The sequence below is a fragment of the Rattus norvegicus genome, chromosome 17 (genome assembly GCF_036323735.1).
Source record: "Rattus norvegicus strain BN/NHsdMcwi chromosome 17, GRCr8, whole genome shotgun sequence".
In the NCBI taxonomy this organism is placed as follows: domain Eukaryota; kingdom Metazoa; phylum Chordata; class Mammalia; order Rodentia; family Muridae; genus Rattus; species Rattus norvegicus.
In genome coordinates, this window is record NC_086035.1 from 52,308,504 (window position 1) to 52,332,459 (window position 23,956).

The window sequence follows — 23,956 nt, forward strand, 5'->3', positions numbered from 1 at the left end:
TTATTTCTTTAATGTGTTCGTCTATCACGTTTTTTTAGATTGGAAGATTGAGGTAAGTAATATTTAGGGTTATTAGTGAATGTGTGTATTGACTGGAGTAGTTTTGTTGCTTTTTTGCTTTTCATGTTTCTGGTCATATTTGCATTTCAGTAACTACAGCTTTTCTTTGTAGAGTCTCTTGGTGTGCTTATTCCTCTCTTCATTCTAGAATACTCCGTTATATGATTGCTTTAGTTGACATGAATTCATGTTTCTATCATGAAAAGTTTTCTTTTCCTTCTAACTGTGGATGATAATTTTGCTGGGTAAAGTTGTTTGTGTTACCCATAGTATTTGTGAAGTTGGAGTACATTTCTTTTTTTTTTTTTTATTAACTTGAGTATTTCTTATATACATTTCAAGTGTTATTCCCTTTCCCAGTTTCCGGGCAAACATCCCCTTCCCCCCTCCCCTTTCTTATCGGTGTTCCCCTCCCAACCCTCCCCCCATTGTCCCCCTCCCCCCAACAGTCTAGTTCACTGGGGGTTCAGTCTTAGCAGGACCCAGGGCTTCCCCTTCCACTGGTGCTCTTACTAGGATATTCATTGCTACCTATGAGGTCAGAGTCCAGGGTCAGTCCATGTATAGTCTTTAGGTAGTGGCTTAGTCCATGGAAGCTCTGGTTGCTTGGCATTGTTGTACATATGGGGTCTCGAGCCCCTTCAAGCTCTTCCAGTTCTTTCTCTGATTCCTTCAACGGGGGTCCTATTCTCAGTTCAGTGGTTTGCTGCTGGTATTCGCCTCTGTATTTGCTGTATTCTGGCTGTGTCTCTCAGGAGCGATCTACATCCGGCTCCTGTCGGTCTGCACTTCTTTGCTTCATCCATCTTGTCTAATTGGATGGCTGTATATGTATGGGCCACATGTGGGGCAGACTCTGAATGGGTGTTCCTTCAGTCTCTGTTTTAATCTTTGCCTCTCTATTCCCTGCCAAGGGTATTCTTGTTCCCCTTTTAAAGAAGGAGTGAACCATTCACATTTTGATCATCTGTCTTGAGTTTCATTTGTTCTAGGCATTTAGGGTAATTCAAGCATTTGGGCTAATAGCCACTTATCAGTGAGTGCATACCATGTATGTCTTTCTGTGTTTGGGTTAGCTCACTCAGGATGATATTTTCCAGTTCCAGCCATTTGCCTACGAATTTCATAAAGTCGTTGTTTTTGATAGCTGAGTAATATTCCATTGTGTAGATGTACCACATTTTCTGTATCCATTCCTCTGTTGAAGGGCATCTGGGTTCTTTCCAGCTTCTGGCTATTATAAATAAGGCTGCAATGAACATAGTGGAGCACGTGTCTTTTTTATATGTTGGGGCATCTTTTGGGTATATGCCCAAGAGAGGTATAGCTGGATCCTCAGGCAGTTCAATGTCCAATTTTCTGAGGATCCTCCAGACTGATTTCCAGAATGGTTGTACCAGTTTGCAATCCCACCAACAATGGAGGAGTGTTACTCTTTCTCCACATCCTCGCCAGCATCTGTTGTCCCCTGAGTTTTTGATCTTAGCCATTCTCACTGGTGTGAGGTGAAATCTCAGGGTTGTTTTGATTTGCATTTCCCTTATGACTAAAGATGTTGAACATTTCTTTAGGTGTTTCTCCGCCATTCGGCATTCCTCAGCTGTGAATTCTTTGTTTAGCTCTGAGCCCCATTTTTTAATAGGGTTATTTGTTTCCCTGTGGTCTAACTTCTTGAGTTCTTTGTATATTTTGGATATAAGGCCTCTATCTGTTGTAGGATTGGTAAAGATCTTTTCCCAATCTGTTGGTTGCCGTTTTGTCCTAACCACAGTGTCCTTTGCCTTACAGAAGCTTTGCAGTTTTATGAGATCCCATTTGTCAATTCTTGATCTTAGAGCGTAAGCCATTGGTGTTTTGTTCAGGAAATTTTTTCCAGTGCCCATGTGTTCCAGATGCTTCCCTAGTTTTTCTTCTATTAGTTTGAGTGTGTCTGCTTTGATGTGGAGGTCCTTGATCCACTTGGACTTAAGCTTTGTACAGGGTGATAAGTATGGATCTATCTGCATTCTTCTACATGTTGACCTCCAGTTGAACCAGCACCATTTGCTGAAAATGCTATCTTTTTTCCATTGGATGGTTTTGGTTCCTTTGTCACAAATCAAGTGACCATATGTGTGTGGGTTCATATCTGGGTCTTCAATTCTATTCCATTGGTCTATCTGTCTGTCTCTGTACCAATACCATGCAGTTTTTATCACTATTGCTCTGTAATACTGCTTGAGTTCAGGGATAGTGATTCCCCCTGAAGTCCTTTTATTGTTGAGGATAGCTTTAGCTATCCTGGGTTTTTTGTTATTCCAGATGAATTTTCAAATTGTTCTGTCTAACTCTTTGAAGAATTGGATTGGTATTTTGATGGGGATTGCATTGAATCTGTAGATTGCTTTTGGTAAAATGGCCATTTTTACTATATTAATCCTGCCAATCCATGAGCATGGGAGATCTTTCCATCTTCTGAGGTCTTCTTCAATTTCCTTCTTCAGTGTCTTGAAGTTCTTATTGTACAGATCTTTTACTTGCTTGGTTAAAGTCACACCGAGGTACTTTATATTATTTGGGTCTATTATGAAGGGTGTCATTTCCCTAATTTCTTTCTCGGCTTGTTTCTCTTTTGTATAGAGGAAGGCAACTGATTTATTTGAGTTAATTTTATACCCAGCCACTTTGCTGAAGTTGTTTATCAGCTTTAGTAGTTCTCTGGTGGAACTTTTGGGATCACTTAAATATACTATCATATCATCTGCAAATAGTGATATTTTGACTTCTTCTTTTCCGATCTGTATCCCCTTGACATCCTTTTGTTGTCTGATTGCTCTGGCTAGAACTTCAAGAACTATATTGAATAAGTAGGGAGAGAGTGGGCAGCCTTGTCTAGTCCCTGATTTTAGTGGGATTGCTTCAAGTTTCTCTCCATTTAGTTTAATGTTAGCAACTGGTTTGCTGTATATGGCTTTTACCATGTTCAGGTATGGGCCTTGAATTCCTATTCTTTCCAGGACTTTTATCATGAAGGGGTGTTGAATTTTGTCAAATGCTTTCTCAGTATCTAATGAAATGATCATGTGGTTTTGTTCTTTCGTTTGTTTATATAATGGATCACGTTGATGGTTTTCCGTATATTAAACCATCCCTGCATGCCTGGGATGAAGCCTACTTGATCATGGTGGATGATTGTTTTGATGTGCTCTTGGATTCGGTTTGCCAGAATTTTGTTGAGTATTTTTGCGTCGATATTCATAAGGGAAATGTCCAATGTCTGAAGTTCTCTTTCTTTGTTGTGTCTTTGTGTGGTTTAGGTATAAGAGTAATTGTGGCTTCGTAGAAGGTATTCGGTAGTGATCCATCTGTTTCAATTTTGTGGAATAGTTTGGATAATATTGGTATGAGGTCTTCTATGAAGGTTTGATAGAATTCTGCACTAAACCCGTCTGGACCTGGGCTCTTTTTGGTTTGGAGACCTTTAATGACTGCTTCTATTTCCTTAGGAGTTATGGGGTTGTTTAACTGGTTTAATCTGTTCCTGATTTAACTTCGGTACCTGGTATCTGTCTAGGAAATTGTCCATTTCCTGAAGATTTTCAAGTTTTGTTGAATATAGGTTTTTGTAGTAAGATCTGATGATTTTTTGAATTTCCTCTGAATCTGTTGTTATGTCTCCCTTTTCATTTCTGATTTTGTTAATTTGGACGCACTCTCTGTGTCCTCTCATTAGTCTGGCTAAGGGTTTATCTATCTTGTTGATTTTCTCAAAGAACCAACTTTTGGTTCTGTTAATTCTTTCTATGGTCCTTTTTGTTTCTACTTGGTTGATTTCAGCTCTGAGTTTGATTATTTCCTGCCTTCCACTCCTCCTGGGTGTATTTGCTTCTTTTTGTTCTAGATCTTTTAGGTGTGCTGTCAAGCTGCTGACATATGCTCTTTCCTGTTTCTTTCTGCAGGCACTCAGCGCTATGAGTTTTCCTCTTAGCACAGCTTTCATTGTGTCCCATAAGTTTGGGTATGTTGTACTTTCATTTTCATTAAATTCTAAAAAGTTTTTAATTTCTTTCTTTATTTCTTCCTTGACCAGGTTATCATTGAGTAGAGCATTTTTCAATTTCCAAGTGTATGTGGGCATTCTTCCTTGATTGTTATTGAAGACCAGTTTTAGGCCGTGGTGGTCCGATAGCACGCATGGGATTATTTCTATCTTTCTGTACCTGTTGAGGCCCGTTTTTTGACCAATTATATGGTCAATTTTGGAGAAAGTACCATGAGGAGCTGAGAAGAAGGTATATCCTTTTGCTTTAGGATAGAATGTTCTATAAATATCCGTTAGGTCCATTTGGCTCATGACTTCTCTTAGTCTGTCTACATCTCTGTTTAATTTCTGTTTCCATGATCTGTCCATTGATGAGAGTGGGTGTTGAAATCTCCCACTATTATTGTGTGAGGTGCAATGTATGTTTTGAGCTTTAGTAAGGTTTCTTTTACATATGTAGGTGCCCTTGTATTTGGGGCATAGATATTTAGGATTGAGAGTTCATCTTGGTGGATTTTTCCTTTGATGAATATGTAGTGTCCTTCCTTATCTTTTTTGATGACTTTTATTTGAAAATTGATTTTATTTGATATTAGAATGGCTACTCCAGCTTGCTTCTTCTGACCATTTGCTTGGAAATTTGTTTTCCAGCCTTTCACTCTGAGGTAGTGTCTGTCTTTGTCTCTGAGGTGTGTTTCCTGTAGGCAGCAGAATGCAGCGTCCTCGTTGCGTATCCAGTTTGTTAATCTATTTCTTTTTATTGGGGAGTTGAGGCCATTGATGTTGAGAGATATTAAGGAATAGTGGTTATTGCTTCCCGTTATATTCATATTTGGATGTGAGGTTATGTTTGTGTGCTTTCATTCTCTTTGTTTTGTTGCCAAGACGATTAGTTTTTTGCTTCTTCTAGGGTATAGCTTGCCTCCTTATGTTGGGCTTTACCATTTATTATCCTTTGTAGTGCTGGATTTGTAGAAAGATATTGTGTAAATTTGGTTTTGTCATGGAATATCTTGGTTTCTCCATCTATGTTAATTGAGAGTTTTGCAGGATACAGTAACCTGGGCTGGCATTTGTGTTCTCTTAGGGTCTGTATGACATCAGTCCAGGATCTTCTGGCCTTCATAGTTTCTGGCGAGAAGTCTGGTGTGATTCTGATAGGTCTGCCTTTATATGTTACTTGACCTTTTTCCCTTACTGCTTTTAATATTCTTTCTTTATTTTGTGCATTTGGTGTTTTGTCTATTATGTGACGGGAGGTGTTTCTTTTCTGGTCCAATCCATTTGGAGTTCTGTAGGCATCTTGTATGCCTATGGGTATCTCTTTTTTTAGGTTAGGGAAGTTTTCTTGTATGATTTTGTTGAAGATATTTACTGGTCCTTTGAGCTGGGAGTCTTCACTCTCTTCTATACCTATTATCCTTAGGTTTGAACTTCTCTTTGAGTCCTGGATTTCCTGTATGTTTTGGACCAGTAGCTTTTTCCGCTTTACATTATCTTTGACAGTTGAGTCAATGATTTCTATGGAATCTTCTGCTCCAGAGATTCTCTCTTCCATCTCTTGAATTCTGTTAGTGAGGCTTGTATCTACAGCTCCTTGTCTCTTCTTTTGGTTTTCTATATCCAGGGTTGTTTCCATGTGTTCTTTCTTGATTGCTTCTATTTCCATTTTTAATTCCTTCAACTGTTTGATTGTGTTTTCCTGGAATTCTTTCAGGGATTTTTGCGATTCCTCTCTGTAGGCTTCTACTTGTTTATTAATGTTTTCCTGTGTTTCCCTAAGTGTGTTCATGTCTTTCTTGAAGTCCTCCAGCATCATGATCAAATATGATTTTGAAACTAGATCTTGCTTTTCTGGTGTGTTTGGATATTCCATGTTTGTTTTGGTGGGAGAATTGGGCTCCGATGATGGCATATAGTCTTGGTTTCTGTTGCTTGGGTTCCTGCGCTTGCCCCTCGCCATCAGATTATCTCTAGTGTTACTTTGTTCTGCTATTTCTGACAGTGGCTAGACTGTCCTATAAGCCTGTGTGTCAGGAGTGCTGTAGACCTGTTTTTCTCTCTTTCAGTCAGTTATGGGGACAGAGTGTTCTGCTTTCGGGAGTGTAGTTTTTCCTCTCTACAGGTCTTCAGCTGTTTCTGTGGGCCTGTGTCTTGAGTTCACCAGGCAGCTTTCTTGCAGCAGAAAAGTTGGTCTTACCTGTGGTCCCGAGGCTCAAGTTCGCTCGCGGGGTGCTGCCCACGGGCTCTTTGGGGCGGCAGCAACCAAGAAGACCTGTGCCGCCCCTTCCGGGAGCTTATGCAGCCTCAGGAGTGCCCACCTGAGCAGGCGGAGAGGTCTCTTTCCCTCGGGGTCTGGGACCAGAGAGCTGCTGCGGGCCGGGATCCGCGAGTGTTGGACTTCCGGTAAACACAGGGCGTGCCCAGTTCTAGAGGAATTCTGCCTCTGTGTGTCCCGATTTCACCAGGCAGCCTTCTTGCAACAGAGAAGTTTGTCTTACCTGTGGTCCCGAGGCTCAAGTTTGCTCGCGGGGTGCTGCCCACGGGCTCTCTGCTGCGGCAGCAACCAGGAAGCGAGTACATTTCTCCGTACAGTTCTAGCTTTCATAGATATTTTGGGGGAGAACACAAGTGTTACTGTGTTGGATTTTTCTTTTTATGTGACTTACTTTTTTTTTTGTCTTTTGTGGGTATACCAAACTTTATTGATGGTATTCAAGAGAGTAGGGAGGGCTCCCTAAACCCCTCCTGTTATTATGGGCATCTGGAATGGAAACTGTGAGGGAGATGATCAGTGTTGGGGGCTGAGTTGAGACTGGGACTCCTCAGTACCTTAGGGCCTCTCTCTTGCTCTCATATGATGGCTGGGGTGGACAGTCTAGGCATCTTACTTCTTAGAACCTCTGTAGACCTTGAGGTGTGCCACCCTGTTGCTATAGCCATATTCATTGTCATACCAGGAAATGAGCTTAACAAAGTTGTAATTGAGAGCAATGCCAGCCCCAGCATCAAAGGTGGAGGAGTGGGAGTTACTGTTGAAGTCACAGGAGACAATCTGGTCATTGGTGTAACCCAGGATGCCCTTTAGTGGGTCCTCAGATGCCTGCTTCCCTACCTTCTTGATGTCATCATACTTGGCAGGTTTTTCCAGGCAGCATGTCAGATGCATGACAGATACACCAGGGGTGGGGGAGGAAGGAACATGGAAGGCCATGCCAGTGATGTTCCTGTTCAGCTCTGGGATGACCTTGTCCACAGCCTTTGCAGCACCAATGGATGCAGGGATGATATTTTGGGCAGTCCCATGACAATCATGCCACAGCTTTCCAGAGGGGCTATCCACAGTCTTCTGAGTGACAGTGATGTCATGTTGTGGCCACAGCTATGAGTCCTTCCACGATGCCAAAGTTGTCATGGATGACCTAGGTCGGGGGGTCTAAGCAGTTGGTGGTGTAGGAAGCATGGTTGACAATCTTGAGTGAGTTATCATACTTCTCATGGTTCACATCCATCACAAACATTGGGGCATAGGTTGAAGAAGCAGAGATGATAACCCTTTTGGCCCCACCCTTCAAGTGGGCCCTGGACTTTTTCATGGTGGTGAAGTTGCCAGTAGACTGCACAACATACTCAGCATGAGCATCACCCCATTTGATGTTAGCAGGATCTTGCTCCTGGAAGATGGTGATGGACTTCCCATTGCTAACAAGCGTCCCATTCTCAGCCTTTACTATGAAGTTGAACTTGCTATGGGTAGAATTATACGGGAACACGTAAACCATGTAGTTGAGGTCAATGAAGGGGTCCTTGAATGGCAATAATTTCTACTGCCAGATACAGATGAGGAGGTAGCCCTGGTAACCAGGCACCTAATATAGCTAAATCTGTTCCCTCCAACCTTCATCATTGTGTCTAAGGGACAAGGCTGGTACTGCACAAAAAGATGCCACTGTCTCTGGAACAGGGACGAGCAGAGATCTATGACTTAAATTTTTTCTTTTGCAGATTTCATTATTCTTTCTTTGTTCTGTATATTTAGTGTTTATGCATTATTTTTTGTGTGCAGTTTCTTGTCTGATATTTTCCTTTGGTTTTCTATGTGTTCCTTGAATCTGTATAGATACGTGTATCCTTAGTTTAGAGAAGTTTTCTTCTATGATCTTGTTGATGATCTTGTCTAAACCATTGGCCTGGTTACTGGGAAGGTCCATAAATTTGGAGCACAACATAGCCTTTTAAATCCACTAGATAGAGATAAAGCAGGGCATAGCCTGATTTCTTCAGGCTGTAGATTATGACTGCTTAGAGTAAACCATTGTTTTAAAGGAGTAGGTGCATACTGGAACAGTAGAGAATAAGTAATTAATCCAAACTATTGAAAAAGAACATGATATTTCATGGAAATGTCAGAACAGAAAGTGATTAATAGAAGATAGTATGGTTATCAGGAAAGTAAGTCTCTGTGGTTAAATCCTGGAAAGAAGACACACTAGCTTAACCACATGCTGGTCAGAGTTTCAGAGATTATAGAGCTCTTGAAATGTTGCAATTCCTGGGCCTAAGTACAGATTATCTTGTGTTGTTTTGGCTCCTTATTAGCCATTTATGACTAAGTTCTGTGTGTCATTTAACATTCTTGTGGCTACTAGGTAAGTCTTTGGAATGTACAGACTCCTAGCTTCTCCAAGCCAAAGGCTAAAAATGCTGTCAGATGGTATCTGAGACCCACGACTGACTGAGGCTCCTCTGAGGCTCCTCTGCTTTGTTGTCACTCTCCTCTTTTGTCTTAGAGCTTTCTCCTCACTCCATTAGGTGCCTTATTTCTGATTTATTTTCTCATCTACTCATAAGAACAAAGGAAGCCGATCATATAGCATTTAACTAATTAATTAATTAATTGATTATTATCTACATCTGGCACTCTCAGCACTTGTTCAATAAACAACTATTGATTACTATTTAAGTTATTAAAAATTTCAGTACTGAAATTCAGTGTTATGTGCGTGAGAATATAAAACAGGTTTATACAAAATGGTATTTATCCTAAAACAGTCTCTAATTTAAAAAGAACAAGAGAAGACACAAATGTTGCTATAACATTGGGAAACAGAGGAGTTGGAGTTGTGGACAAGCTGTGTGATCTCAGACAAGTTATTTTGCTTCCCCATTCTTTTACTTACCCATGTATAATAATGCTAAGCTATTTGGTTGGGCATTCTTAAAGCTTTGGTTTTCAAATCTGATGTGCAACTAAAAAAGTACACTAACCAAATGATTTTTTTCCAATGGGAAATGTGAGTCAGAAGCTTAGGGATGGGTTACAAAAATTCCTCTGAGCCTTTACAATGTAACTGTGGTGCACAGCTATGTTTGAGAACAACTAATCTAGTAGCATGTAGTTTTGAGATCTCATTGCCTTGAAATTGTAGAACAAGGTCACCTTAGGAAGATAGTAGTTTTATAAAGGCACTCTATTCATTTGAAGTCAGGAAACATTTTATCTCTTTTGTGACCAAGAAGAGGCTTGATAGAAAAGATGATGTTAAAATTGGCCTTTACGACTTGGTAGAGACAAGGCTGCCCACTTTCTCCCTACTTATACAATATAGTTCTCAAAGTCATAGCCAGAGCAATCAGAAAACAAAAGGAGATCAAAGGGATACAGATTGGAAAGGAAGAAGTCAAAATATCACTATTTGCAGATGATATGATAGAATATTTAAGTGATCCCAAAGAGAACTAAAGGTTCCAAAGGTCCACCAGAGAACTACTAAACCTGATAAACACCTGCAGCAAAGTGGCTGGCTATAAAATTAACTCAAATAAATCAATAGCCTTTCTCTACACAAAAGAGAAACAAGCTGAGAAAGAAATTAGGGAAACGACACCCTTCATAATAGTCCCAAATAATATAAAATACTTCAGTGTGACTTTAACCAACAAACTGAAAGATCTGTATGATAAGAACTTCAAGTCTTTGAAGAAAGAATTTGAAGAAGATCTCAGAAGATGGAAAGATCGCCCATGCTCATGGATTGGCAGGATTACTATAGTAAAAATGGCCATTTTACCAAAAGCAATCTACAGACTCAATGTAATCCCCATCAAAATTCCAACCCAATTCTTCATAGAGTTAGACAGAACAATTTCCAAATTCATCTGGAATAAAAAAAAAACCCAGGATAGCTAAAACTATTGTCAACAATAAAAGGACTTCTGGGGAAATCACTATCCCTGAACTCAAGCAGTATTACAGAGCAATAGTGATAAAAACTGTATGGTATTGGTACAGAGACAGGCTGATAGACCAGTGGAATAGAATTGAAGACCCAGAAATGAACCCACACACCTATGGTCATGTGATTTTTGATAAAGGAGCCAAAACCATCCAATGGAAAAAAGATAGCATTTTCAGCAAATGGTGCTGGTTCAACTGGAGGTCAGCGTGTGGAAGATTGAATATCGATCCATGCTTATCACCCTGTACAAAGCTTAAGTCCAAGTGGATCAAGGACCTCCACATCAAACCAGATACACTCAAACTAATCAAAGAAAAAGTGGTGAAGAATCTCAAACACAAGGGCATTAGAGAAAATTTCCTGAACAAAACACCAATGGCTTATGCTCTAAGATCAAGAATCGACAAATGGGATCTCATAAAGCTACAAAGTTTCTGTAAGGCAAAGGACACTGTGGTTAGGACAAAATGGCAACCAACAGATTGGGAAAAGATCTTTACCAATCCTACTACTGATAGAGGGCTAATATCCAAAATATACAAAGAACTCATGGAGTTAGACTGCAGGGAGACAAATAACCCTATTAAAAATGGGGTTCAGAGCTAAACAAAGAATTCACAGCTGAGGAATATCGAATGGCTGAGAAGCACCTAAAGAAATGTTCAGCATCTTTAGTCATAAGGGAAATGCAAATCAAAACAACCCTGAGATTCCACCTCACACCAGTCAGAATGGCTAAGATCAAAAACTCTGGTGACAGCAGATGCTGGCGAGGATGTGAAGAAAGAGGAACACTCCTCCATTGTTGGTGGGATTGCAGACTGGTACAACCATTCTGGAAATCAGTCTGGAGGTTCCTCAGAAAATTGGACATTGCACTACCTGAGGACCCAGCTATACCTCTCCTGGGCATATACCCAAAAGATGCTCCAACATACAATAAAGACACATGCTCTACTATGTTCATAGCAGCCTTATTTATAGCAGCCGGAAGCTGGAAAGAACCCAGATGCCCTTCAACAGAGGAATGGATACAGAAAACGTGGCATATCTACACAATGGAATATTACTCAGCTATCAAAAACAATGACTTCATGAAATTCATAGGTAAATGGATGAAACTAGAAAATATTATCCTGAGTGAGGAAACCCAATCACAGAAAAAATCACATGGTATGTAGTCATTGATAAGTGGATATTAGCCCAAATGCTCGAATTACCCTAGATGCACAGACCACATGAAGTTCAAGAAGGATGACCAAAATGCAAATGCTTCACTCCTTCTTTAAAACAGGAGCAAAAATATTCATAGGCGGGGATAGGGAGGCATAATTTAGAACAGGGTCTGAAGGAATGCTATTCAGAGCCTGCCCCAGCCAGCAAAGTAGATAAGATGGATGAAGCATAGAAGTGCAGGCTGACAGGAACCGGATGTAGATCTTTCCTGAGAGACATAGCCAGAATATGGAAAATACATAGGCGAATGTTGCAGAAGCAAACCACTGAACTGAGAATAGGACCCCCATTGAAGGAATCAGAGAAAGGACTGAAAGAGCTTGAAGGGGCTCGAGACCCCATATGAACAACAATGCCAGCAACCAGAGCTTCCAGGGACTAAGTCACTACCCAAAGACTATACATGGACTGACCCTGGACTCTGACCCCATAGGTAGCAATGTATATCCTAGTAAGAGCACCAGTGGAAGGGGAAGCCCTGGGTCCTGCTAAGACTGAACCCCCAGTGAACTAGTCTATGGGGGGAGGGCGGCAATGGGGGGAGGATGGGGAGGGGAACCCATATAGAGGGGGAGGGGGAGGGTTAAGGGGATGTTGGCCTGGAAACCGGGAAAGGGAATAACATTTGAAATGTAAATAAGAAATACCCAATTTCATAAAGATGGAAGAAAAAAAAGACTCAGTAGAGATAAGGGTAAGTGCAGATTTCCTTGGTATTTAGTGTAACTTAGTTACATATATATATATATTATATATATATATATTATATATATATATATATATTATATATATATATATATATATATATATGGCAGCACCTGTTTGATACAATGGACCATGGTTCTGAATTTCTTTTTTGCTCTCATAATTGTTTTTCTTTTGTAGATGAAATATTTTATGGCATCAGATTGCTTTCTGGAATTGCAGCATGTGGTCAGGTCAGGCACCACAAGATTTCTTCATGAAATAAAAGAGCACAACTTTCCTCAAGCTCTAGGGGTTGTACCCTTTGTGATCCACTTAAGCTAGTCCCAATTGGACTTCTGGCTTGATATAAAGACAATCAGGACCACTATGTTATTTAAAATAATAGATTTATTTCAGAATTATTATTATTAAGGCAAAGTTGACTTTTTTGTTTAGATGAAACCATATAAAGGCAACATTCTGAGTAAATTATATAGCATCCATTTGATGAAATAATGAGCCTAAGTTTAGGGGATGAAAGTAATGATCTAATGCAATATTTAGAATGAGTGTTTAGTATGTAGTTATTAACCTAAAAGTCACATCCTGCATTCTTTTAATTTGTGAAAAATTTGTCACTAATTGCCCAAGAAACCTCTGATTTTTCATACAAAATCACCTCATAGCTGTTGACTTTCTCCCCCTTCTCCTGCCTTAAAATATAGCCCTATAAACAGTGGATTACTCTTAGATTTGTGTGCCCCCTCTAAATATTGAACTGCTAAGTTTAGCCCCATTGCTGTTTTTCAAAAATAGAATTCTTTCTCCTTCCAGCTTTGTTTTTGAGAAGCTACCAACAAATCACAGTTTTATTTTAATGACAACTGGTTCAAAATCTTATTTAACCTTTCTACCCATTGAGAACCTGTTAATTTTGAAACATTTTGAAGCTTAATTACTGATTTGTGGAGGAAATGGATATTATCTTTCGTTTTGAAGCTCTTTGAGAGATAAGTTCTGGTCTTTAATTCAATTTCACCCTAAATGAGGCAGGGTCAGGCAAAAAGAAATCAAAAATTGAGAGGACCAGTAGGGTTATCTCTTGTGCTTCAGGCCAACCTGGTCTTCAAACTAAGTTCCAAGATATCCAGGCCTATGTAGAGACTCCCTCTCCCTCTCCCCCTCCCTCTTCCTCCCCCTTTCCTTCTCCATTCTCCTCCCTCTCCTGTCTTTCCCTTATCGCCACCCCCTCCACACACTCACACAAACACACATGAAAAGGAAAAAGATAAGGTATATAAGAAGTAAGGTAGCCAGGTTAATACCTACCCCTGAGTCTACACATTACTCAGCTCATTTTAGGATTTGCTGATCTTCTTGTGATCATCACCTAATCTACTGTTTCATGTTTCTTTGCTTATAAAAGTGTAGCAAGCATTTGTTGACTTTGAAATGAAAAATAGACTTTAGTAATTTCCTGCAGTAGTTACCTTTATGAATTTAAATTCTTGGCCTCTAGTATTTTCAGGGTGTCTTAAGAGAGTGACTTTTTTCCTTCCATTGGTGTTTCTTTGAAAGAGAAAATAAAAAGACCTCAAAAGAGATATATGAAAGAGAAATCTGTCTTATCAACTTCAGACTTTAGAAAATGTCCCCAAATTCAGGAATAGGAATCACAAGAAAATGTCCACTATTGCGTCTCTTCTATATTAGTATTTGATAGCTAAAGGAATAGTATTGTTAGATGTGCAGATGCTAATTGTAAAATTTGAGATCATTTACTATTTTGCAAATGTGTGTTCTGTGTTCAAAACTGTCTGTGGTTACAACATATGTTTCATCCAAAGGACTTGGGCTATTATCATTCTATACATTAGGATTTCAAAAGCTTTTTTATTTGATTTTCAAATACTTTAAAACCCACAAATTTAGCTAAAATGATCATAAGTTTATAGAGAAAGTACTTGAGGGTCAAAGGAGTTAAATGAGATCCCAACCATCAGCTACCTCTTTGGGTGTTGGCGAAACTTAGAAACTCTGACTCTGGCCTTCCATTCCAGGGTATTTTTACTACAAAATGTTCTTTTGATTTTGCATTTTGAAAGACACAGAAGTGATCTGTGAAATGGTGATTAGCGCTAGGCAGCCCAAGCAGCCCTGGAGTGCTTTATGGTTCAAATGCCCAAGACCAGATGGAAGTCCAGAAGTGGATGACTCAGAATTTATTAGTTTTGCCACCTGGGTAGTACAGCCGAACCAGCTGCCACAAGGCAGTTCCAATTTCAGCAAAGCAGTAAATGGATAAAAAAATGAGAGTCAGTCTTCATATGAAAGGAAAATGGCTGATACAGCAGCAAGATTCACTCAGCATGATTCCTATTGATATCTCTTATAGGAGGTACCATTCCCATGCCTGGCATAATGCAAGAAATGCTTATGGCCCCTTGCCCTGAAAAAAATCAACATCCAAGTTGTTCCAGAGCTACTGTCAGTTTGGGGTATACTTAGATTATAGGCCGAATTAGTTCCCAGTCACATCTGATGATCTGGAAGAGGAATAAGAATGGTATAGCCAATGCAGTGTAACAGCTGTGTTATGAATTCAGGGGGTTTTCCTTGTGAATTATGAAATATCATTTATTAACTTTTTAAAATTCCAATTCCTGGAGGCTTAAGTATCCAGGGATCCTAAGATCCCTATGGATGGTTATAGAAATCTTTACATTATTCTCATGTTTTCCTTGTAGACTTGCAAGTTTATAGCTTGTGCCTATACTCCCAGCACACAGTAGGACAAGGCAGGAGAATTGCTGCAAGCTTGACGCTAGCCTGGGTTATAAAGTTTGTTCCAGGACAGCCTGATTTATAGATTGAGGTTGTACGTCAAGTCTTAAAATAACCAACAAACCAATGAAAATCAAAGTAAGAAGGTTTTCAAGATCTGTCCATGGAAGAAGGCTAAAGCAAGGTTTCAGATATGCTTAAACAGGCCTATGGTGCTCAAACACAAAAGGAACCTAATAATGAGGACACAGAATCAGATTAAGTCGAGAGAGACACAGTATTTTTGCTTAAATGAGGAAAGTTTATAAATGAGTTAAAGAATCTTGTTTTATTTTTTTTATGTAAAAAGATGCTTGGGCATTTTTCAAAACTCAACTAAACTGGCTTACTAGAAATTTGGCATTATTTCTCTTTGTTTGTTGAAAAGCTTACAAGATTGTAGCACCTTACTTTGGTTTACTGGCCTTTGTGATGGTGCATGATGCATGCTTTTGGGTGTCGTGGTGAAAGGAAATAAGAGCAGAGCTGAGAAGGGAGTTCATCTCCTAGTTGCACTTTGTTGCAAGCTAGACCAAGGTGACCTTGGCTTGGCTGACATCTGCCTTCAGATGGCTTTTTCAGGAGATGAATTTTTGTGTGTTTATATTTTTAAACTGATCATTACTTAGTCATGCAATAATGTAATCCTGTTCTCTCTTTGTGCGAAGACAATACAACACGTGTATGTTATCCCTGGATTGGAGTCTTTTTCCATATGGGATGACATGAAGGGGAAGTGGCTTTATATTATAACATTTTGCTTACAAATACAGGTAAATGATTCACTTTCTTCCTATTTTCATTCTGGCAGGTGGCATGTTTGACCCAAGTAGCTGCCAATTATCTTATTGGACAAAAGGAAGCCAAACGCTGGGGCACAGCTCATGGCAGTATTGTTCCGTATCAGGTACCAGTTGGCCTCCTGTTTACATAACCTCCAGATCTGTACAAACAAACAAGCTTTTACAAACCCTTCGTGACTGTTCTATAATGCAGCTCTGCTTGTTACAGCAAGGTTCTATTTTTCTCTTTAATTTTTTATGCCATATTTCTTCAGAAGGTTTGTAACAAGATACTTATGTGGGTTGAAGGTACTTACAGAAAGGGAGTTATATTGGGGCTAATAATGACAGTTTTTTTCTCTTATTTTCTCTCTCTCTTTCTCTGTCTTTCTGTCTCTCTCTCCCTTCCTTCTTTTCCCTGCCTCTCTCTCACTTTCTTTTTTCTTCTTTCCTCTAAAAACCTTTGTCAAGCCATTGACTATAGCTACTCCATTATCCTGGCTATAAAACAAATGTTACCTTCTCCATCTGACAATAATATCCTCACAGGGTTAGACTGAAGTGAAAATTCGCGTGTGATGGATCTTCATCCTGGGAGAAAAACAGATGGTTTAAGAGCTGCTGTTCTTTATTAAGTGTCTAAACTTATCCTCAGAAATTCTGGACTTTGGCTAGTGCAAATGAATATGTGAAGAAACTGTGATCCTTTAAAAATAACAAAAACTACTGCTTTTTCCAAGCCACTAGCTTTAGCTTGGCCTGGTTGCTTACTTCTTTGCATTTCTGCATATATTTGTCTAACTTCCATACTTCATCATGAGTTTAAGAGTAGCAGGGCCTTTCTCATCTTTTATTACGTCCAGAGAAATGCAGACTAGAAATACTCTGGAATTATCTTCTGAATAAAGGAGTGGATCTTATTCCAGCTAGTTCAGTGTGTGTGTGTGTGTGTGTGTGTGTGTGTGTGTGTGTGTGTGTGTGTGTGTGTTAAGATTTATTTGTTAGATATACAGCATTCTACTGTCATGTACACCTGTAGGCCAGAAGAGGGCACTAGATCTCATTATAGATGGTTGTGAGCCACCATGTGGTTGCTGGGAATTGAACTCAGGACCTCTGGAAGAGCAGACTGTGCTCTTGACCTCTGAGCCATTTCTCCAGCCCTCAATATGTGTATTCTTGACAGGAAACATAAACTTGGGATTTTTCATTTGCTAGGAAATCCATCAGTGTTTCAGTCATCAGTTCAATGTTGAGAGATTATTTCTTTGGGCAGAGCTAGTTTCATTTTTTTCTACTTTAATCCAAATTTGAGGAATGCATAATTCAGTGTAAGGTAAGCATATTTTCCTCTCATTCTGTTTATGGTGTTTTTTAAAAAATTGTTGCCCGCTTCCTGGTTCCCTCCTCCAAGAGTTCTTCACTCTATCATTCTCCCCTTGCTTCTGGAGGGTGCTCCCCCACACTGACTCACCCTCACCTCACCTCACTCCCTGTATCCCTTTTCCCTGAGGCATCAAGTCTTTTGAGGATTAGGCACATCCTTTGCTACTGATGCCAGAAAAGGTAGTCCTCTGAAACATATGTGCTCGGCGCCACAGAACAAGCCATGTACGCTTTTTGGTTGGTGGCTTAGTCTCTGGGAGCTCCCAGCGGTCCAGATGAGTTGATACTGTTGGTTTTTCTTCGGGGTCGCCATGCCCTTTAGCTCCTTCAATTCTCCTAACTCTTCCATACAGGGCACTGACGTCAATCCAATGCTTAATTTTAAGTATCTGCATCTGTCACAGTCAGCTGATGGTAGAGCCTCTCAGAGGACAGTTATGCTAGGCTCTTGTCAGCAAGTACAATATAGCATCAGTAACAGTGTCAGGGTTTTGTCTTCACCCATTGGGTGAATTCCAAGTTGTGCCAGTCACCGGATGGCCTTTCCTTTGTTCCTTGCTCCATTTTTGTGCCTGCATTTCTTTTAGACAGGAACAATTCTGGGTCAAACATTTTGAAGGTAGGTTGGTGACCCCATCCCTCCACTGGGGCCCTGTCTATCTGCTAGAGTTGATCTCTTCAGGTTCTATCTCCTCACCGTTGGGCATTTTGGCTAAGGTCCCCATTGAGTCTTGGGAGCCTCTCACATCCCAGGTCTCGGGGACTTTCTAGAAGTTCCCTCTGTCCCCATCCTCTGGAACAGCATATTTTTATTCATTCTCTTGGCCCTCTGAGCGTCTATCCTGTCTCCCCACCAAACATGATCTTACCCCCTTTCCCTTCTCCCTTCTCTCTTACCCAGGTCTCTCCCTTCCTCTGCCTCCCGTGATTATTTTGTTCCCCTTTCTAAGTGGGATTGACCAAGTGATCCTCCCTTGGGCTTTCTTTCCTGTTAAACTTCTTATGGTCTGTGGGTTGTATCATGGGTATTGTGTATTTTTGGGCTAATATCCACTTATCAGTGAGTACATACTATGCATGTCCTTTTGTGTCTGGGTAAACTCACTCAGAATATTTTCTAGTTTCATCCATTTGCGTGCAAAATTTATGATGTCTTCATTTTTTTAAAGATTTATTTATTTATTATATATAAGTACACTATAGCTGTCTTCAGATACACCAGAAGAGGGCATCGGATCTCTTTACAGATGGTTGTGAGCCACCATGTGGTTGCTGGGAATTGAACTCATGACCTCTGGAAGAGCAGTCGGGTGCTCTTAACCGCTGAGCCATCTCTCCAGCCCCGATGTCTTCATTTTTAATAGCTTAATACTATTCCATTGTGTAAAATGAACACAGGCAATAGGTAGAAGCCCTTAAAGAGGAAACAAATAAATCCCATAAAGAAATACAGGAAAATACAATAAAATAGGTGAAATAGTTGAACAAAAATGTCCAAGACCTAAAAATGAAAATAGAAACAGTAAATGAATCACACATGGAGGCAACCCTGGAGAAGGACAGCTTAGGAAAGAGATCAGGAGGTACAAATACAAGCATCACCAATAGAATACAAGAGATGGAAACGAGAATCTCAGGTGTAGAAGCTACCATAGAAGATATTGGCACATGGGTCAAAGAAAATATAAGGTGTAAAAAGTTCCTAACCCAAAACATCTAGGAAATTTGGAACGCAATGAAAAGACCAAACCTAAGAATAGTAAGAATAGAAGAAGGTGAATATTCTCACTCCAGAGGGCCAGAAGACATCTTCCATAAAATCATAGAAGAAAACTTCCCTAACCTAAAGTAAGAGATACACACAAACATATAAGAAACCCATAGAACATGAAATAGATTGAACTAGAAAAGAAACATTCTCTTGCCATATAATAATCAAAACACTAAATGTACAGAACAAAGAAAGAATACTAAAAACTGTAAGGGGAAAAGGCCAAGCAATATATAAAGGCAGACTATCAGAATTACACCAGACTTCTCAAGAGAGGCTCTAAAAGCCAGAAGATCTTGGACAGGTACCATGCAGACCCTAAGAGAGTATAGATGCCAGCCCAGGCAACTATACCCAGCAAAACTCTCAATCACCACGGATGGAGAAAGCAAGATATTCCATGACAAACCAAATTTAAACAACATCGTTCTTACTAATCATCCCTACAGAGGATACTAGAAGGAAAACTCCGATAGAAGAAGATTTATGGCTATTTTATATCTGAGACTTTGCTATGATTTCCTGCTATAGCTGCTTTTCTCATGTTGATTTACCTTCTAGGATAATTACAACTTTGGAAGATTTCAGGCCACTTTATTGATGTTTGCTTGTCTAACTAAGTTTTTTTTTACTCTTTGTGTGAGTGTGTGTGTGTGTGTGTGTGTGTGTGTGTGTGTGTGTGTGTGTTGTGTATGTGTGTATGTATGTGTATGGGTCTGCCTCTAGACTTCTAGTTAGAACATCCTTTCCTTGGTTCATAGAAATCATTGTATTTTTTAATGCATCAGACTGGGTCTTATTACTTTCCAGATTAAAAATCTCACCCCTAAATTGGATGGAGAGTTTTCATTCTAACACAGTCAAACACAGAATCTCTTAGCTCTATGTGTAGACATTTTATCTTCTTTTGCCAATGACAGTGTGCTCTATCATTCTTTCTTCCTATCCAGTCTGCTCCTAGCCCAGGGGTATGGTTAATGTTGGAAATTATTCTCAAGAGAATTTTAGAACATGGACAATGTTAGAATCTATGTGAATTCATCTCAAATAATCTAAATTCAGGCTATAGTCTTTTATGTATATGGAAAAAGCAGCATTTTTGAGCTGGCTAGCTTTGTAGGATAATTCTAAGTTATATGATAAAATATGAAATTTATTTTTGTTATTCTTTGTTTTGGTAAAAATAGAATATCTATTTAAAAGCTTGTTGTAGATCTTAGATCTTAGTATCTTTCCTAGAGAATTCTGGCATCCCAAAAAATAACTTAATTATTCTATTGTGACAGATAAAGGGATTCAGAGACTTTGACATTAATTTTAGAAGGTTAAGTTTATAATAGACTTATGTATTTTATTCAAGAATAGAGATGTACTCCATGGTTGAGTAATCTCATTTATATTAATGGGTACTGGGCCTATGTGATCACAGGTGATTGTAAAAACGAGATACCTGGTTTTTCATCAGGAGCATAGGATCAATGTTTCCTCTTAATACAGAACCGGTTGAAAACAATGATTAAAGATGGAATGCAAATTTAACTTGAATGAAAACTAATATGATAAGATTGGTCTTAGATATGCTTCGAGAGTCTTGTCCACAATTTTTAAATAAACCTGAGGAATAGTTTCATGAGTGATTCCAAGATAATTATTATTTAGTCCCCATGATAACTATAGTTTTGCTTCTAATTTACTTCTTATTGTCTGAGTTTTAAACCCAGTATCTATAATAAAGATTCAGATAATTTTGAGAGTTAGGTAATATTCTCTTTTGCTTTATTTAGTTGTTGATCTCCTTCAGCTAACCATAGATTTAGAATACACTGAATGTATACTTCTGAGAAACAGTGGTCCCTCATTATATGATCCACTGGTACATTTTCCTTCTAAATTCTTTGGCTAAATTTTTATATTTTGCGTATTTTTGTGACATGGTCTTGATATGTAGCATAGTCAGGACTTGAACTTTTGATATTCTTAACTAACCTTCTGCATAGTAGGAATCAGGTATGTGCCATCATGTGCTGGTAAATTTTTAAAACTTAACATGTTAGGAAAAATGAGCTTATGAAATTTACAGGTAAACTGTAGAACTACCAATAATCATCCAGGCTTGTATAACCCAGTCTCAGAGAGGCAAACATTATATGATGTTTTTCTTGTATGTGGGTGTTAGTAATTAAGCTTTACATGTGTGTATATATGTGTATGTGGGAAAAAAGAAAAGAAAAGGAAAGATTAGATGGATTAGAAGTTGGGAGAGCAGGATAGAGGAAGGAATACTGGGAGAAACATCAAAAATTAAGCGTCTTTTGAAAAAGTCATATGTAACCTAATACTATAGAAGTTTTCTAACACAAACACACACCCACATACACCCGCATACACATACATACATACATACATACATACATACATGCATACATACATATACACACACCCTAACATACACTCATACACGCACAGTATATTTAGAGTTACCTGCTAAAGAGGGCAAGGCCCCAAATATACAACATATGTGCCTCCCGAAACCCCATATGGGTTACCTTTTCTGAGTTGTTGGTCCAGGGGAATCATATAGATCCCCTTCAACATGACAGAGTAATGCCATTGATATTGTCTACCATCAACAATTTAGCTTTAGGATCCTATTGCAGAAGACACTACATATTTGAATATAAGAACATGGAAATATCTAATTGATACTCAACTAGAAGCTTCAGTCCTACTGGCTAGCATTCATACTCTTGGAAAGTGCTATAAATGCTGCCAAAATGAAAAGTAAACTTCAGTCTTACCCAGCTCTGTATCATGTGAGCCATAATAATGACATACCATTTCAATATATGCCATGTGGTGCAGTAGTGGCACTGTGCTATGGGAGTAACCAAACACTTTTTGATTAGATTTAAGTACTGTTGAATGAGATACAACCCATACATGACATCATCAATATGGCCAAGAACCTGTAACTAGATAGGTCATATGCCCCAGGGGAAAACATATTACTAGTATTCTACGTGGACATGGCAATAAAATAATTTCTGAAATCTTATTGCTATGTTTGTATGTTTGTACATTGCTCAACCCTTATCAAAGGAACTTCTTGAAGTGGGTGGTAATTAATCCTGGTCATTATGTAAAGAATAAGAGATATTGAAACGTTTAGCACTAAAAGAACATCTTTAGCCCTAAAAGGCTTGGGGAGATTATAAGAGTCAGAGAGATAATATCAAGGAGACTGTTTTCAAGACACAATAGGCAGATACTCAGATGAACTCACAATGATGATGACAGCAAACAAAAGGCCTATAAGCCTGATAAAATCTAAGCATGGAATTTTATTCTTCCTTTTGCACACTCTGTATAAATTTTCCTTTCCCATCTCTACTGAAGTCCCCACATTTTTCTTCTTACCCTTTGATAACATTGCTATTCTCTCTCCAGAACTCTTTCCTCTCAACTCCTCTAGTGGTCCCTTTCTACTTTCCTGGCTTCAATAGTTACTTCAGGTTACACACTGAAATCTAAAGATTTGAATCTAGAATACACAAATAAAAGATCAGGCAGTGTTTGTTTTTCTGAGTCTGGAATAATTCATTCAGTATAATATTTTCCAGTTCTATAAATTTACTTGCAAATTCTATGATTTAATTTTTTTTAGAGCTGAATAGAATTTCATTGTGTATTTGTACCACATTTTCTTATCTATCCATCATTTGATGGACATTTAGGTTTCTCATCCCTTTAATTTTAATATTGTAACCTGAGTTTATTCAAAATTCCCTTCCAGATTTTAGTTCTTAAAAGCCTATATTTGTATGCCCAGTGCTTTGGGATTCTGATATCTAACTCTCTTCCAAATCATTAAAAACCTATTCACAAGTATACTCATGAGGATAGAGAACTGTAGTGAGTACACGGAAGAACAACACAGAGCCTTTTTTCTTTTTAATTGTCAAGGTTTAGCCAACTTCAGAACAGAGGTTTCTATGTTCTTTGTCTGCTAACAAGGAGGTTCACTAATATGTAGGAATTGGGGTCATACCACTGAACCTCAATTTCGTGATTAATTTTCCTAAGTTCAGTCAGGTAAATGAAATTGAAATCACAACCATCTCCTGCCCTTTGAAGGACTATGAATGTTCATTCTATCATGTCTCTCTTCTTGCCCCTTTCTTCCTCTCATCCATTTTTCTTTCCTTCTTTTTCTTATCCCCTTTCCCTTTCTTTCTTTCCTTTTTTTATATCCAGAGGTCTCAGTGTGTTACTCAGTGTGTTCTCAAATTCCCGGGCTCCATCTCTCTTAAATAGCTGTTACTATATGCATATACTACAACTCTTGGCTATTCTCTAATTCTTATACCCATTAGCCTTCATCACTTCTGGAATTCTAACTCTCCCAGGCTATTTATTGTCAGCCATTGGTATCTGTTCAGTTCTGTCTTTGATCCAGACACTTTCGTGCGATGTTTCTTGGTGACTATACATTCTACCACATAGAGAACTTATCAAGTACTTAGATCTAATTTCTTAAACATCCCTTCTCACTTAATGATAATTTCCTCGTCATATTATCTTTTCACTCAAATATTTCTCAAATGCAAGAGTGTATATGGGTCATCAAAATATCTGGTATGAATTCAGGCTGGTGCTATGTTATGAGCATTAAGGTTCCATATTTAGACTTAAATGACATCATTTTTCATGCTGATTAAGCTTAAAATTCTATCCATTCTATACCTGCTTATCTAAAACACTGTCTTTTTTATATCTTGCCCACATAAACATGTGGACTTAGTTTACCTCTTTAAGATCTACCATCTATCAGGCTGTGGTGAATATGTATAAAGCCTGAGCAATGTAGTGAGGCTCTGTCCCAAAAAACAAAAACAAAAACAACCCCCCAAATCCCAGAACACCACCACCACCTAAACAACAACACCAAACA

The 23,956-nt window shown here is 38.9% G+C and overlaps 1 protein-coding gene across 13 annotated transcripts in view; it reads left to right on the forward strand.

Annotated features, from left to right (window-relative positions):
- The window catches only part of Sugct (succinylCoA:glutarate-CoA transferase), an 857,841-nt gene that overhangs the window by 236,492 nt on the left and 597,393 nt on the right, over positions 1-23,956 (forward strand). For 11 of the 13 annotated variants that reach the window (XM_039095902.2, XM_039095898.2, XM_039095903.2 and 8 more), the window contains one exon: positions 15,878-15,973. The exons of the other annotated variants lie outside the window; for them this stretch is intronic. In XM_039095902.2, coding sequence (XP_038951830.1) covers positions 15,878-15,973 — 96 coding nt within the window. The remainder of the gene's footprint in view (positions 1-15,877; positions 15,974-23,956) is intronic. 13 annotated transcript variants of the gene reach the window in all.